This window comes from Heptranchias perlo, chromosome 9 (assembly GCF_035084215.1).
Source record: "Heptranchias perlo isolate sHepPer1 chromosome 9, sHepPer1.hap1, whole genome shotgun sequence".
In the NCBI taxonomy this organism is placed as follows: Eukaryota; Metazoa; Chordata; class Chondrichthyes; order Hexanchiformes; family Hexanchidae; genus Heptranchias; species Heptranchias perlo.
The window spans coordinates 84207124-84225654 of NC_090333.1; the positions used below are offsets into that span (position 1 = coordinate 84207124).

Here is an 18531-nt window from a genome sequence, read left to right on the forward strand (position 1 = left end):
ACTTTTCTGCCCACCTAACCAGTCCATTGATATCTTTCTGCAGTCTACAGCTTTCCTCCTCACTATCAATCACCCAGCCAATTTTTGTTTCATCTGCAAACTTCTTAATCATGCCCCCTACATTTAAGTCCAAATCATTTATATCACAAAAAGCAAGGGACCCAGTACTGAGCCCTGCAGAAGCCTTCCAGTCACAAAAACACCCGTCCACCATTACCCTTTGCTTCCTGTCACTGAGCCAATTTTGGATCAAACTTGCCACTCTCCCTTGGATCCCATGGGCTTGTACTTTTTTGACCAGTCTGCCATGTGGGACCTTGTCAAAAGCCTTGCTAAAATCCATGTAGAATACATCAAACATGCTACCCTCATCGACCCTCCTTGTTACCTCCTCAAAAAATTCAATCAAGTTAGTCAGACACGACCTTCCCTTAACAAATCCATGCTGACTGTCCTTGATTAGTCCATGCCTGTCTAAATGACAGTTAATCCTGTCCCTCAGAATTGATTCCAATAATTTGCCCACCACCGAGGTTAGACTGACTGGACTGTAATTACTCGGTCTATTCCTCGCTCCCTTTTTAAACAACGGTACAACGTTAGCAGTCCTCCAATCTTCCAGCACTGTGCCTGTATCCAGGGAAGATTGGAAAATGATGGTCAGAGCCTCTGCTATTTCCTCCCTTGCTTCTTTTAACAACCTGGGATACATTTCATCTGGCCCTGGTGATTTATCTACTTTCAAAGATGCTAATCCCCTTAATACTTCCTCTCTCACTATGTTTATCCCATCCAATATTTCACACTCCTCCTCCTTAACTTTAATCCCAGCATTGTCCCTCTCTTTTGTGAAGACAGATGCAAAGTATTCATTGAGAACCATACCCACATCTTCAGCCTCCATACATAGTTTACCTTTTTGGACTCTAATAGACCCTACTCTTTCCTTAGTTATCCTCTTGCTCTTAATATAATTATAAAACATCTTTGGGTTTTTCTTGATTTTACTTACCAATATCTTTTCATGCCTTCTCTTTGCTTTCCTAATTTCCATTTCAATTTCAACCCTGCATTTTTTATACTCCTCTAGGCTTTCTGTAGCATTGAGTTCTCAATGTCTGACATAAGCTTTCCTTTTCTGCCTTATCTTACTCTGTATGCTCCTTGACATCCAGGGGGCTCTAGATTTGGCAGTCCCACCCTTTTCTTTTGTGGGAACATGTTTACTCTGCACCCCTTGAATCTCCCCCTTCTCTGACATTGATTTACCTTCAAGTAGCTGTTTCGAGTCCACTTTTGCTAAATCACTTCTTAGCTTAATAAAATTGGCCTTTCCCCAACTGAGAACTTTAACACCTGTTCTATCTTGGTCCATTTCCATAACTATGCTAAAACTAACTGAATTACGATCACTTCCGCCAAAATGATCTCCCACTGATAATCCTTCCACCTGCCCAGCCTCATTTCCTAAAACTAAATCCAGAACTGCTCCCTCTCTTGTTGGGCTCGCTATATACTGGCTAAAAAGGTTCTCCTGAATGCAATTTAAGAATTCTGCGCCCTCTATATCCTTCACACTGTTTGTGTCCCAGTTAATATTAGGTTAGTTGAAATCCCCTACCATTACTGGCCTATTGTTTTTGCACTTCTCAGAAGTTTGCCTCCATATTTGCTCCTCTATCTCCCTCTGACTGTTTGGGGGTCTATAGTACACTCCCAGTAGTGTGACTGCCCCTTTTTTTGCTCCTTAGCTCAACCCATGTCGCCTCATTTGATGGTCCTTCCAACATATCATCCCTCCTCACAGCTGTGATTGTTTCTTTAACCAAAATTGCCAACCCCTCCTTTTTTATCACCTTCTCTATCTCGTCTGAAAACCCTGTAACCCAGGAACATTGAGCTGCCATTCCTGCCCCTCTTCACGCCATGTTTCTGTAATAGCTAAGATATCGTACTGCCACATGTCTATCTGTGCCCTCAGCTCATCTGCCTTATTCACTATACACCTTCCATTGACGTATATACCATTAAGCACTGCCAGACTCCCTTGCTGTTTATTTTCTAACCTTTGTTTCCTCTGCCTGTCATGGGGAGGTGGTTAGACTCTCTCTTGTTGGAGATGGTCATTGCCTGGCACTTGTCTGGCGCGAATGTTACTTGTCACTTATCAGCCCAAGCCTGGATGTTCTCCAGGTCTTGCTGCATGCGGGCACGGACTGCTTCATTTTCAGAGGGGTTGCGAATGGAACGGAAAACTGAACATAAATCATCATGGGAACCTGAGCGGGGAGTCAGAAGAGAGTAAAGTTGAGAGCAGCCAAGAGAGGGGAGGACCCAGGGGAAATTTACAATACAAATAGTAATTCAAGAACAAGTGAAAGGGAAAAGCGTAGAGCAGCAGAAAGAAAGTGCACTTTAGGCACAACAGATAAAGTGAAAACTAGAAGGCGTAAAGCGATTAACCCAGCATCAAAGCTAAAGGTCAGGCTAGGGTGTGTGGCCCAACTAAGAGTTCTATATACAAATGCACAGAGTATAAGGAATAAATTAAATGAACTACAGGTACAAATTCAAATTGGAGAGTATGACATGATAGCTATTACTGAGACATGGCTGCAGGATGGTCAGGATTGGAAACTAAATATACCAGGTTATAAGGTCTACAGGAGAGACAGGGAAAATGGATGAGGGGGAGGAGTAGCCTGAGTGATTAGAGATGAAATCACTTCAATGATAAAGGAGGATATAACGAGAGGTAAGCAGCCAACACACACCTTATGGGTTGAATTGAGAAATAGGAAAGGATCTAGGACTACAGTGGGAGTTGTGTATCGGACCCCTGGCAGCAGCTCTGAAGTGCTAGATTGTATAAATGCAGAGATTAGACAAGCTTGTAACAAAGGCATAGTGGTCTTAATGGAGAACTTTAAACTTCACATAGATTAAGAAAAGCAGACTAGCAACTGTCAGAAAGGTAGTGAATTTCCTGAGTGTGTCCAGGATAGTTTTCTACAGCAGTATGTCCTAGAGGCAACAAGGGGGCAAGCCATACTAGATTTAGTAATGAGTAATGAACCAGATTTAGTTGACAGTTTAACTGTGCGTGAACATCTATCCAATAGCAATCATAACATGATCGAGTTCAAGGTAGTGTATGAAAGGGAAAAAAGTGAATCGGCTGCTAAGATTCTAGACTTGGGTAAGGCCAACTTCAATGGGATGAGACAGAGACTGTCCACAGTAAACTGGGCAAATCTGGTAATGGGTAAAACAACTGATGATCAGTGGGAAATGTTTAAAGAAACATTTAACGTGATACAGAATCGGTTTATACCCCTGAGGGGCAAGAACTCTACTTGCCAAAAAAAACAGCCATGGACAACTTAAAGAGGTAAGGGACAGTATAAGACATAAGGAAAGGGCATACAAAAAGGCAAAAAATGGCACAGATCCTGGCGAATGGGAAAGATACAAAGATCAACAAAGGGTCACAAAACAGATGGGAAGAGCTACAAAAAGAGAGCATGAAAAGAAACTCGCAAGGGATATCAAAACCAATACGAAGAACTTTGAGAGTTATATTAGGAAAAAGAGAGTGGTCAGGAGCAGTGTTGGCCCCTTAAAAACTGAAAGTGGGGAAATTGTCATTGACAATGGGGAAATGGCGGACATGTTGAACAATTACTTTGCGTCAGTATTTACAGTAGAAAAAGAAAACTAATATTGAATCGGGGACAGGGACTCAATAAAATGAACATAAGTAAAACAACAGTAATGAAGAAAACAATAGCACTAAAGAGTGACAAATCCCCAGGACCAGATGGTTTCCATCCCAGGGTTTTAAAGGAAGTAGGTGAGCACATTGCAGAAGCCCTAACTATAATCTTTCAAAGTTCTCTAGATTCAGGAACTGTCCCTCTGGATTGGAAAATTGTACATGTCACTCCGCTTTTTAAGAAAGGAGAGAGAAGGAAACTAGGGAATTATAGATCAGTTAGCCTAACATCTGTTGTGGGGAAAATGCTGGACTCTATAATTAAGGATAGGGTGACTGAACACCTCGAGAATTTTCAGTTAATCAGAGAGAGCCAGCATGGATTTGTGAAAGGTAGTTCGTGCCTGGCAAACCTGACTGAATTTTTTGAAGAGGTGACTAAAGTAGTGGACAGGGGAGTGTCAACGGATGTTATTTATATGGACTTCCAGAAGGCATTTGATAAAGTCGCACATAAGAGACTGTTAGCCAAGATAGAAACCCATCGAATCAAGAGAAAAGTACGGACTTGGTTAGGAAGTTGGCTGAGCGAGTAGGGATAATGGATAGGTACTCACATTGGCAGGATGTGACTAGTGGAGTCCCGCAGGGATGTGTCTTGGGGCCTCAATTATTCACAATATTTATTAACGACTTAGATGAAGGCATAGAAAGTCTCATATCTAAGTTTGCCAATGACACAAAGATTGGTGGCATTGTAAGCAGTGTAGATGGAAACATAAAATTACAAAGCGATATTGATAGATTAGGTGAATGGGCAAAACTGTGGCAAATGGAATTCAATGTAGACAAATGTGAGGTCATCCACTTTGGAACAAAAAAGGATAGAACAGGGTACTTTCTAAATGGTAAAAAGTTAAAAACAGTGGATGTCCAAAGGGACTTAGGGGTTCAGGTACATAGATCATTGAAGTGTCATGAACAGGTGCAGAAAATAATCAAGAAGGCTAATGGAATGCTGGCCTTTATATCTGGAGGACTAGAGTACGGGGGCAGAAGTTATGCTGCAGCTATACAAAACCCTGGTTAGACCGCACCTGGAGTACTGTGAGCAGTTCTGGGCACCACACCTTCGGAAGGACATACTGGCCTTGAAGGGAGTGCAGCGTAGGTTTACTAGAATGATACCCGGACTTCAAGGGTTAAGTTACGAGGAGAGATTACACAAGTTGTAAGGGGTGATCTGATCGAAGTTTATAAGGTATTAAGGGGAACAGACAGGGTGGATAGAGAGAAACTATTTCCACTGGTTGGGGATTCTAGGAGTAGGGGGCACAGTCAAAAAATTAGAGCCAGATCTTTCAGGAGTGAGATTAGAAAACATTTCTACACACAAAGGGTGGTAGAAGTTTGGAACTCTCTTCCGCAAACGGCAATTGTGCTTGCTCAATTGCTGAATTTAAATCTGAGATAGCTAGCTTTTTGGCAACCGAAGGTATTAAGGGATATGGGCCAAAGGCAGGTATATGGAGTTAGATCACAGATCAGCCATGATCTTATCAAATGGCGCAGCAGGCTCGAGGGGCTGAATGGCCTACTCCTGTTCCTATATTCCTATGAGCGAACATCCCCACTTCTGATGTTATGATGGAGGGAAGGTCATTGATGAAGCAGCTGAAGATGGCTGGGCCTAGGTCACTGCCCTGAGGAACTCCTGCAGCGATGTCCTGGGGCTGAGATGATTGGCCTCCAACAACCAATACCATCTTCCTTTGTGCTAGACCTTCCCTTTTGTTCCTTCCTCCCCTGGCTCTGTACTTGCACAAAAACCTTTAACATCTCCCAGTTCTGACGAAAGTTCATCGACCTGAAACGTCAACTCTGTTTCTTTCTCCACTTGCTGAGCTTCTCCAGCATTTTCTGGTTTTATTCCAAATTTCCACTACCCTTTGTTTCCTGACATCACCCCTGAACGGCCTACCTCTAATTTTAAGGTTATGCTCACTTGTTCTAGACTCTCTCACCATGGGAAATAGTTTCTCTATATCTACCCTATCAACTCTTCTAATTGAGGTCGAAGACCTTTCGTCAGAACTGGGAGATGTTAAAGGTTTTACGCAAGTACAGAGTCAGGGAAAAGGAGGGGAGGGAAGGAAAGAACAAAAGGGAAGGTCTGTGATGGGGTAGAGGGCACAAGTGATTAAATGACAAAAGGGATGATGGTGCAAGACAAGGAAGGTGGTAATGGGACAGGTTGAGAAACTAAAGATTGATCAGGAGTAGCTGTAAGTGGCAGCAGCAGAACTATTACCAGCACGAGCTGACCGAAAAAATGGGTTTTGATCTAAAGTTGTTGAAATCAATGTTGAGTCTGGACTGTTGTAAAGATGAGGTGCTGTTCCTCAATTTCCAGCATCTGCAGTATTTTGCTTTTAATTTAGTGGAAATCTGGAACTCTCTGCCCCAAAATGCTGTTGAAAATTTCAAAACTGAGATTGATAAGGTTTTTATTAGGCAATGATATTAAGAGACACAGAATCAAGGCGGGTAGATGGAATTAAGATACAGGTCAACCATGATCTAACTGAATGGCGGAACAGGCTCGAGGGGCTGAATGGCCTCCTCCTATTCCTATGTTCCTTATGTATTGCACCCATTACACAACACAACTCCTCACCCCCTCCCAAAAGAGAGTAAATTGGTAGGCTTCCCCACTGGTTCAGTGGGCTCCTCCAATGCCAGAGAACAACTGGGACCTACAGTCCAAGCTAGTGCGGAACGGATTAAATGATGATATCCAGGGCAGTGGACGGAGCACTACAGTTAGCCTCTGCAGCCTTGAGTTAGGAAAGGGAAAACTGAACCAAGGTACCTGCTTCTGATCACTATCTGCCACCTATCCAGGTGGAATAGCGATTGGGGTAAGCTGTGATGCCCTGTGTGGTTGAATAGCCGACTGGTACTTACTGTCAAGGCTCACATAAATAATGGATAGTTGGGCGAGATGCAAGACGATGACAGGGAATCCTAACTGCACCCAAGCAAGGAGATATCGCCTTCACAGGAGCAAGAGGAAAGAGAAAGTTGCCAAAAACAATTCGTTACTAGTCCATCTCCCAAGACGTTACAAAAAGGAAGTCAGGACCAAGTGCAGTCTTCAGGTGAAGCAGAGCTGGAGGATTCAATCCCCATTTTCAAGTCATACATTCTGTCCCAGTTTTCATATAATACTTTGATTTTATATTATTTGTAGTTAAATTGTAAAACAGCAGTTTGGGAAGCAGAAGTACAGCCGGATGGAGAATAGAAGTTTCTCTGCACTCCAAGCTGAGGAGCTGGGAGGAGGGTGTCATTACAGCATCATTAGTTTACATAGGTCGAGGTCTCTGTGCTCCTCCAATTCTGGCCTCTTGCCTGATTTTAATCGCTCCATCATTGGCGGCCGTGCCTTCAGCTGCCTAGGCCCTAAGCTCTGGAATTCCCTCCCTAAACCTCTCCGCCTCTCTCCTCCTTTAAGATACTCCTTAAAACTTACCTCTTTGACCAAGCTTTTGGTCACCTGTCCCGATATCTCCTTCTGGCTCAATGTCTGATTTTGTCTGATAACACTCCTGTGAAGCACCTGGGGACGTTTTACTGTGTTAAAGGCGCTGTGTAAATGCAGGTTGCTTCCATTATAAATGAGGATGCAAGAATTTATGTTCAACACAAAGGTTGTGACAAAAATGTGGCCACAGGAGGTATGATTTTGTAGGTAGGAAGTGCACACAGTCGTAAGATTTTTAATATACCTTTCACCGAGGATATTATTTGGTTCTCCTGGTGAGGGGAATCGTATACCTTTGTATTTCATGAACAAGCGTCGTCTTCACACACATTGTTTTCAGTCATCCCCATCCACCCTTGTGTGCAGATAAACACGGTACCCTTCAGCTGAAGATTAGGTGGACAGAATGGCTGATGGTACTGTTAGCGAAGGGTTAATCAAATGGGACTGCTATTGGTTTCTCTTTATATTCATTTAACTATGTTCAGTGAGTTTTCAATTGGAACTGATCTCACTAGCAGTTTGATTAACCCTTTGATAGGAACAGATCTTGTAACAAGACCTTGGGAGGCTTATAGGTTTGAGTGGGCATGTAGACGGAGCACCGTCGTGTAAATTATTCGTCTTTTAACTGCATAGGGACATAGGAGAGATCTGACCATTTTATGATGGTTAGGTGTCTGTAAAGTTGAGGGCGGTGGAATTGACACATAAACATCTATCTACAAAGGCCACCCTGGAAGGTTATAAACAATTTTACAACACCAAGTTATAGTCCAACAATTTTATTGGACTATAACTTGGTGTTGTAAAATTGTTCACAATTGTCAACCCCAGTCCATCACCGGCATCTCCACACCCTGGAAGGTGTCATCTGTCGAAAGGAACATGGCTTCAGGTGATGGAATACTAACACCCACACAGGATTGTTCGATGGCCTTCATCCTTAGGATTTGATTGACAGATCAATCAGGATGTATAAAACTGAAGCCATTGACAGGGGACATGAAGGAGCCATTAGGTTAACAGTATAACATAACAGGATTGGGGAAAAAATTATTGCAGGGAGAGAGACCTCAAAATTCGATGAGACCTGATCAGCCAACAATGTTGCTGTTAACATGTGGATTCTCCGGTAAAAATGCGCACGGTTTTATCTGTTAAGTGCATGTTTAATTCTTGTCAATGATAGTTATCATCATATGCTTAATAAATCTGTGAATATCTACTTGCAATGCTGTGAGCCCTATTATTTTGAGTAACTTTTAATTAAGAACATCCTTCCTCTAACTGTACTTAGCTTTGCAGCATCACCGCTGTTCTGGAACGATTTTCTCAAAAGGTAAAGGGCTGCCTAGATTTACAGTGTCATTTCTTCAAAAATGTTTGGTGAAGTAGCCATCAGTTTGGCTAGCTACTGATGGGCCCTCCCTCCCACATGCCATAAAGTGGCCTTTAATAAAGCTAAGGGTTATGTTTGTAGTAAGCAGCCAGCATTTCAAAACTCTCATTTTACAACAAAGTCGTCTGGCTAAGATTAGGAGCATCCTTATCATTTGAGGACAAACCACAAATGGAGCACACTGGCTTAATAGAAGAATGAAGGTGGTGTACTGATTTGATGAAATGGAAAATTAGTGAAAGACATTCACTACATCGTTTCAGACCGTAAGGAAAGGATGTACGGAGTTTTAAATTTCAATGGAACTTTAATTCAAGCCTGTCCATGCAACAAGGTTCTCAAAATGGTTACAATCTGGACAGTGAGCTCGGCAAAATAGATTTACTGTGAAATAAACAAAGGTTCTTCCTCATTCTTGCCATCTGATTCTGAGGTACAAACATGATCTGACATCAAGGAAGGTGCATGTGTCAGTCCGTGCCAAGCAAAACAGAAATCATTACACCAAAGACCATCAAAACCAACACTGATAGTGCCAATGGCTAAACCAAGACAGGGAAATATTTGGATATTTGGACTGGAAAACAAAAAAGTGAGGACATGCTTCAGTTGTACAGAGCCTTGGTCAGACCCCATCTGGAGTGCTGCATTCGGTTTTGGGCATCGCACCTCAGGAAAGATATATTGGCATTGGAAGAGGTACAGCACAGATTCACCAGAATGGTACCATGGCTTAGGGTTAAATTATGAGGACAGGTTGCATAAACTTGGCTTGCATTCCCATGAGTATAGAAGTTGCGGGATGATCTAATCAAGGTGTTTAAAATCATAAAGGAATCGATACAGAGAAACTATTTCCTCTATTGCATTTAGGAGTACAATCAGGAAGCATTTTTTCACATAAAGGGTAGTGCAAATCTAAAACTCTCTCTCTCTCACTCTTTCCCCTCTCCACAAAGATTGTGGATGCTGGCTCAATTGAAATTTTCAAATAAAAAAAACAGAAAATGCTGGAAACACTCAGTAGGTCAGGGAGTATCTGTGGCGAGACAAACAGAATTACCGTTTCAGGTCGATGACCTTTCATCAGTCTTGAAATTAGACTGGTGAAATGGGCAGGCACATGCAGATGAAATTTAACGCAGAGAAGTGTGAAGTGATGCATTTTGGTAGGAAGAATGAGGAGAGGCAATATAAACCAAAGGGGGTGCAGGAACAGAGAGACCTGGGGGTGTATCTTTGATGGTGGCAGGACAAGTTGAGAAGGCTGTTAAAAAAAAATATATGGGATCCTGGGCTTTATAAACAGAGGCATAGAGTACAAAAACAAGGTAGTTATGCTAAACCTTTACAAATCACTGGTTAGGCCTCAACTAGAGTATAGTGTTCAATTCTGGGCACCACACTTTAGGAAGGATGTCAAGGCCTTGGAGAGGGTGCAGAAGAGATTTACTAGAATGGTACCAGGGATGAGAGACTTCAGTTACGTGGAGAGACTGGAGATGCTGGGGTTGTTCTCCTTACAGCAGGGAAGGTTAAGGGGAGGTTTAATGGAGGTATTCAAAATTATGAGGAGATTTGACAGAGTAAATAAGGTTTCCCACTGGCAGGAGGGTCGGTAACCAGGGGACACAGATTTAAGGTAATTGGCAAAAGAACCAGGGGCAAGATGAGGAGAATTTATTTTACGCAGCGAATTGTTATGATCTGGAATACACTGCCTGAAAAGGTAGTGGAAGCAAATTCAATAATAACTTTCAAAAGGGAATTGGATAAATATTTGGAGGGAAAAAATTTACAGGGCCACAGGGAAAGGGCAGGGGAGTGGGACTAATTGGATACCTCTTTCAAAGAGCCGGCACAGGCATGATGGGCCGAATGGCCTCCTTCTGTGCGGTATGATCCAATGAGATGAATAGTTTTTTGTGGGTAAGAGTATCAAGGGATAGGGAGCTAAGGCGGGTAAATGGAGTTGAGGTACAGATTGACCATGATCTCACTGAATGACAGAACATGCTTGAGGGGCTGAATGTTCTACTCCTGTTAGAGGCCTAACTCTAATTTTGGAATTGTGCCCCCTTGTTTTGGACTTCCCCCATCAGAGAAAATAGATTCTCTCTATCCACCCTATCAATTCCTTTATCATTTTAAACATCTCTATTAGATCACCTCTAAATCTTCCAAACTCAAGGGAATACAAGCCAAGTTTATGCAACCTGTCCTCATAATTTAACTCTTTTAGTCCCGGGATCATTCTGGTGAATCTGCGCTGCACCCCCTCCAAGGCCAATGTATCCTTCGTGAGGTGCAGTGCCCAGAACTGAACGCAATGCTCCAGATGGGATCTGACCACGGCTCTACAAACTGAAGCATCACTTCCTCCCCTTTGTATTTCAGCCCCCTTGAGATAAAGACCAACATTTCATTAGCTTTTCTGATTGATTTTTGTGTACCTGGCCACTCGCCGAAATCTCTCTGCTCCTCCACACATCCTAGTTTCTCACCATTTAGAAAATACTCCGATTTATCTTTCTTGAATCCAAAGTGGATGACCTCGCACTTCCCCACACTGAACTCCCTTTGGCACAGTTTTACCCACTCACTTAATCTATCTATGTCCATTTACAACTTCCTGCTCCCATCTGCACTACTTACTGTGCCTCCCAACTGAGTGCCATCTGCAAACTTTGAAATACAACACTCTATTCCCTCATCAAGTCATTGATAAATATGATGAAAAGCTGAGGCCCCAGCACCCTGAGGAACACCACTTGTCACATCCCGCCAATCGGAGTACATTCCTTTTATCCCCATTCTCTGTCTCCTACTTTCCTACCAATTTCGAACCCAGGCAGCAGGGTTGCCTCCAATTCCATGGGCTTTCATTTTTTGCCAATAATCTCTTGTGCAGTATCTTATCAAATACCTTCTGGAAGTCCACATAGATATCCACCACGTTAGTGACCTCCTCAAAATATTCAACTAAATGAATCAGAAATGACTTCCCCTTCACAAATCCACGCTCACATCCGTCCAAGTGCTCAATCACTCTGTCTTTAATGGCAGATTCTAGTAATTTCCCCACAGCTGACAATAGGCTTGACAGGTCTGTAGTTACCTGGTTCTTCTCTCTCACTCGTCTTAAATATTGGAGACGCATTTGCAATTTTCCAATCCAACGGTACAATTCCCGAATCAAGAGACCTTTGGAAGATTATTACCAATGCTTCTGCAATTTTCTCACCTACTGCTTTTAATACCCTGGGGTAGAAACCATCAGGTCCTGGAGATTGGCCAATCTTCAGTCTCATCATTTTCTCCATTACCATTTTTTTAAAACTTAGATTAAATCCAGTAAGTTCCTCCCCTTGATTTATTTTTAGTTTCCCTTGTACTTGATATTTTGTCCCCCTCCTCTACTGTGAAGACAGATGCAAATTATTCATTTAACAAGTCTGCCATTTCCTGATTGCCGATTACAGTATCACCTGCGTCTGTTTTTAATGGGCTCGCATTTCCCTCATCCACTCTTTCTCTTAATATGTTTATTAAAACTTTTACTGTTAGCCTTGATATCCCTTGCAAGTTTTTTTTTTATTCCTTTTTGCGGCTCTTAATACTTCCTTTGTGTCCCTTTGTTGCTTTTTATAGCTCTCCCAGTCTGCTGAATTTCCACTTTTCTTTGCGTTTCTGTGAGCGTGAACAAATGTTCAGCTTGCTGAACAAATCCTACTGACCTCGAATTATTCTAAATTTGTATCAGGAACCCAACTACACAAGCTCACTCCTGAACATCTGAAAACAAAGCCACCCTGTTCTCAAACATAGTCCTTCAGCATTTGGAGAGTATGTATTATGCCTTTCCGAATGGTCAAGAGTCTTCACATTCCTCAAAGTTAGGTCGAATATAAAGGCAAAAAAATGCTAAGTTCATGACTGCTGCTCCAAGCCCATGACAAGATCAACAGATTTGAAGCTAGCTAAAGGTGGACTTCACCACAAAAAACACTCATGTTGAGAACAAGCCAATGCTGAAGAATTCAACATAAAGCAATGTCTTACCATCAGATCACGGTGACACTGGCCCTGGTGAAGCTGATGTCAACAGAAAACAACAAATTCAAAGACCCAAAACTTTGCAAAATAGCAAAGTTTTAAGAGAAGCACCAAGATAAAAAGAGAGAATTATTTCCCTGTGGGCGAACAGCAGCAAGGCATGGGTAGTATATATGAGCAAAGACCTGGAAGTGGCTGAAAGGATGTGGTATTTATAAGATGCGGGAACAGGGGAATGTATCGAATGGGGATTTTCAGTCACAATTCTAATCATAGGTCTATAATTTAATATCCAGGTACAGGAAACGGGTGGTCACTTTAAATGTTACTTACTGCAACAATTGGGGGTAGATTATACTTCTCTGAGGACTGTAGAAATTGCATTCCACAGATAGTAATTCTGCAGGTTGCTGTAATTAAATAAATGGTGGCTTTAATATCCTAATGCTTGTTAAGTGGAAAGCATTAGCCTTGCTATGTTCAAAAGCTTCTCTGATACCTATCTGTATGGATGTTGGTATGCCCAGCCTGGGTGATGGGCAGCTTAATCATTCAACACCCCAGACCAGCAGATCCATCAGTCAAATGGCTTTGAATCCTACTGAGAGTGACAGCTGCATTTGTTTTAACAAACACTGCTTTGATTCCCTTTTGTTCTAGAAATTGAGGGAAGATATGAACCAGCAGCTGAACCATCAAAACCAGCCTTTTCTCTTCACAGATGTATTTCCAGCATTTCTGCATTATATGAGAGAGCGCACACGAGCGCGCACCGGTGAATCCAGGGCAGGTCCTGCATCAAACCCTACAAAAAGTCTTTGTCAAGGGACATTGTCAGGTGAATTTTACTGCAAGCTTTATCATGGCCCACATCTGTTATTTCCAACATTCAGGGAGGAATAGTCTGTATAGTACTGTAAATCCACTGCCTGTCTTTGCTACTTATCTATTTGCTGTTAATACATCTGTTTGGTAGTTTATAGCCTAGGCCATGGTCTGATAGAGTGTTTATTCAGCTGTATTCACCTGCGTAACACTTAAAAGTAAATCATTGTATATGACATGCTTTAAGACATCTCCGACAGAAGTGATAAAGCACTATATAAATTCAGGTCTTTGTTTTTTTTTTACTTACTCTTAAATTTTTGCACAAAAAGGTCTGGCAGATTTAGGAAAAAGAAGCAAATAAAAACTGAATTATGGCTTCTACTTTTGGTACTGCATTGGACATATATTTATATGCTTATTTTGAAAACTAAAATAATTTCAGCATTCGAAGGGTTAAAATACAGTACTCACAGCTTCTTTGATCTCACAGCAGAACACGTGAGTCTGGAACTCATCTGTACTGCAGTAACTCTCGGTAAACGCGAAGCAATTACTCTCCGAAGTCCCATCGATGCCTCGGACACAGAACAACACTTTATAGATCGGAAAGGCAGCTATCTCTGTGGTCGTAGCCTGGTCTATTATCCTGAAGGGGGGGAGAAACAACAATGCAGAACTCAGTTTAAAGGCAGTGAAAACAGTGGTTCTCTTAAATTTTTTTTACATTAAAAAAAACCCCTAAAGTTTGAAGGCTTCATACCAGAGATTAATTAGCCCTGATCGGGGTAGATCGGCTTTCTTTTTACAGAAAGAAGCATTTATTCTTGTGATCAGCAACGGTTAGCGAGGTCCCTAATTAACTAAAGATATCTGTAGAATCATACAGCAAAGGAGGCCGTGCCTGTGCCGGCTCTTTGAACCAGCTATCCAATTAGTCCCACTCCCGCACTCTGTCCTGAAAGCCCTGCAAAATTTTCTTTTAAAGTATATATCCAATTCCCTTTTGACAAGTTGAGAAGGCTGTTAAAAAAGCATGTGGGATCCTTGGCTTTATAAATAGAGGCAAAGATTACAAAAGCAAGGAAGTTATGCTAAAAGTTTACAAATCACTGGTTAGGCCTCAGCTGGAGTATTATGTCCAATTCAGGGCACCACACTTTAGGAAGGACGTCAAGGCCTTAGAGAGGGTGCAGGAGAGATTTACTAGAATGATTCCAGGGTGAGGGACTTCAGTTATGTGGAGAGAAGCTGGAGTTATTCTCCTTAGAACAGGGAAGGTTAAGAGGAGAATTAATAGAGCTGTTCAAAATTATAAAGGGTTTTGACAGAGTAAATAAGGAGGAACTGTTTCCACTAACAGAAGGGTCGGTAACCAGAGGACACAGATTTAAGATAATTGACAAAAGAACGAGAGGGGAGATGAGAACTTGTTATGATCTGGAATGCACTACCTGAAAGGGTGGTGGAAGCAGATTCAATAGTAACTTTCAAAAGGGAATTGGATAGATAGTTGAAAAGGAAAAATTTTCAGGGCTACGGGGAAAGACCGGGGAGTGGGGCTAATTGGATAACTCTTTCAAAGAGCCGGCACAGGCACGATGGGCCAAATGGCCTACTTCTGTGCTGTAAGATTCTATGAAAATCTGCTGCAACAAGGTAACCATTCACACCATACCATACTACGATGGGCAACATAATTCCTGATGTGGAGATGCCGGTGATGGACTGGGGTTGACAATTGTAAACAATTTTACAACACCAAGTTATAGTCCAGCAATTTTATTTTAAATTCACAAGCTTTCGGAGGCTACCTCCTTCCTCAGGTGAACGATCCACATCGTTCACCTGAGGAAGGAGGTAGCCTCCGAAAGCTTGTGAATTTAAAATAAAATTACTGGACTATAACTTGGTGTTGTAAAATTGTTTACAAACATAATTCCTGACAGCTCTTTTTCCAGGTTCTCTAGCACAGAAGCATTAATTAAATTCCTACAGGGACTTAGATCCTTAAGGACCAAAATGTACAAAGATGAACCAATTAAACCAAAATGGAGTGGCTTTTGCTGTACGGCTGGTTACTATAACTCCCAAACAGGATTAAGTAGCAGAAAAGTTAAACTAGTTTTACTGCCTTCTTCATTCTCCAAACAAAGTAATCCTCACAAATAATCCAACAAGAGAATCAGAGATACCAGCCTGTCTACGGTTATAAAAGCTGATTGATTTTCCCCTCCTATCTGAAACACCAACACAGATACTCCCCAGTCTTTCCCAGGAAGACTCAAAGCACTGAAGGTAGACAATCCTTCTCTGTCACTCGTTATCTTTCAACTACAATAGGATTCTGCCCAAACGGTGCCTGACAAGGACGGTGCATATTAATGGGTGAGGGATGACTGCTGAATGCAAGCTGCGATTCAGGCACATTAGGAACCTTGCACACAGTGGAAAACCTCGTGAACACAACTTACTTTTTCATAGCACGCCTCAGGCCACTTAACAATGAAGAGGAAGAGGACACCAGTCAGGGACAGGGGTAATTAACGAGGATTGGGGGGGGCGTGGGGAGATGCAAAGTGTCAGCCTTGGCTTTGTGACCACACGCTTGCAAGAAGGTTCAAGCCCCACTCCAGAACTCGTTCACATAATCTAGACTGTCACTTCAGTACAGCAGAGGGAATGCCGCATTGTTGCAAGTGTTGGCGTTAAACCGAGGTCCTGTCTGACCTCTCGGGTGGAGTAAAAAATCCCATGGTACTATTTGAAGAGCAGGGGATTTCTCCTGGAGTTCTGGCCAACATGTATCCCTCAACAAACACTACCAAAAACAGTTTAACTGATCTTTCATCTCATGCTGTTTATGGGATTTTGCTGTGTGCAAATTGGCTGCCGCATTTCCTACATTACAACAGTGACTACACTTCAAAAGTACTTCATTGGCTGTAAAGCACTTTGAGACGTCCTGAGGACATGAAAGGCCCTATATAAATCCTCATATCTTTCTTGCACAGTCGGAGAGATACATTTTTAAAGGAAGAGACACAGAAGCAGGACATAGTTTAGGGAGATAGTTTCAGAGGGCGGGCGTGTTGTGACTGAAGGATTAGCCAACAGTAGAGCGGAAGGTGCAGGGGGCATGCAGTAAGCTAAATTCACACTGTAGAGGTGCACGTTAAAACACGTGGTTACAGGAAATCGCTTGAGTAGGTAGGAGGGGAAGAGATTTGAAAATGAAGACGAGGATCTTTAAATCAATAGGTTGGGATGCAGAGAGCCAATGAATTTAGGAATGAATGGGGATAATGGAAATGCACAATCTACTGTACAAAAGGACATGGCATACAGGTTTTGTATACACTGGAGTTTTTGAAGGAGGCGAGGCTGGTGGAGAGGGCATTCAAGTATTCAGTCCTCAGCACGATGAAGGCATGACGATTGAGGGAGAGAAGTGTGTGTGCACGAAGGCATCTGACCAGATCTCGGGATTAAATGCCAGCTCGGATCCGAGATATAGGGCGATGCTGCAGACCAACTGAGGGAAGTTGGTGCTGACCCACAAATAATGGCTTGAGCTGGAAGAAATTAACTCGTCCCAAGCTCTGATATTAGACAAAAGGATAGTACGATGGCAGCCATGGAATCAATGGTGGAGGTGAAGAGATTGAGTTGGTTTCATCAGTGTACATGTGAATATTGAGCTATGTACGTGGATAATATCACTGGGAGGTAGGATTAGATAAATGGGAGGGGGATGATAGATGGCGTCTGGTGCCCACTGCAAATAACCATTTAGGCATGAGATGTGAATCCTCTCAAAGAGATCAAATGGCTGTATTGGGAGAGATGAAATGGCTGTATTGGGAGAGATGAAATGGCTGTATTGGGAGAGATCAAATGGCTGTATTGGGAGAGATCAAATGGCTGTATTGGGAGAGATGGAAATGGAACCAAGTGAGCACAGTTCCATGAAGATGGACTGCAGAGGAGATTTGCTGAAGAAGAATCAACTGGTCAGTGTCAAAGGTGGCAGAGAAATCAAGGAGGGACAACGAGATAAGTCTTTCCTACTTACCAAAAACCTATATTGTGGAAAGCTTGCAACAGGTAGTGATACGACCAAAGACGGTGGACAATGTGCCTTCAACTGTCTGACAATAGGAAGCCCAATAAACAGCTGGATGGGGTGCACTGACCGCTCCTATTTCTGAGAGCATGTACTTGTGTTTGGGGCGCGTAGAAAAAGTGTCAAAATGTAAAGAGGTCTGAAAAACAATCTCAACTACCGACAATGTTTTTGCCGTTTTATTAACAGACCCGCTCATCAATCTAAAAACCATTGGTACAAGTGGTGTTCCTTGCATTTCTATGGACAACACGAGTCACAGACTGAATTTATGGTTATAATCCCACTTGTAAAAATAACAGCATTGCATCCATACTCCGTAGCTGAAGAGAAACATCTCTATAACTATTCACCTATTCAAAAAGGCACAACCACCAGTTAAACTTGTATAGGCTACATCCACATTGCCAGACAGATCTAAGAAGATGCATGGGATAAGACTGTGCAGCCATAGCATGAGAAGGGGACGTCACACAACTGGTGCCAAAGTGATTTCTAACAGAGCAACTGGGTTAATTTGCACAAAACTAAACGAGGGTCGTTAATGCTGAAGGACTGTTCAAAGGCTACTGACCATCTACTTCTTCAGCAACGCTGTCTGGATGACGCAAAGCGGTCAGGGAAACAGTTACAGATGGTAAACCGACAGGGAGATGGGTACATGCAAAGTTTGAAAACTCTTGAGTATTACAAATACTTAATCAATGAAGCGTAGAATATTAAGACAGTTTTTTTTCACATAACAAATAACAAAGAATGCTGGAAATACACAGCAGGTACATCAATCAGCGTGTGTTAAAAATAGACAGGTGAACGTCATTTCCCAGCTTTCTATCTTTTTGTTTCAGATTTGCCGTTCT

General features: G+C 42.3%; 1 protein-coding gene across 1 annotated transcript in view; it reads right to left on the bottom strand.

Moving 5' to 3' along the window:
• Positions 1–18531, bottom strand: part of rabgap1l (RAB GTPase activating protein 1-like) — a 550110-nt gene that overhangs the window by 472663 nt on the left and 58916 nt on the right. Inside the window, exon 5 of the mRNA XM_067990829.1 lies at positions 14020–14194. Within this exon, the coding sequence (XP_067846930.1) occupies positions 14020–14194 (175 nt within the window). The remainder of the gene's footprint in view (positions 1–14019; positions 14195–18531) is intronic.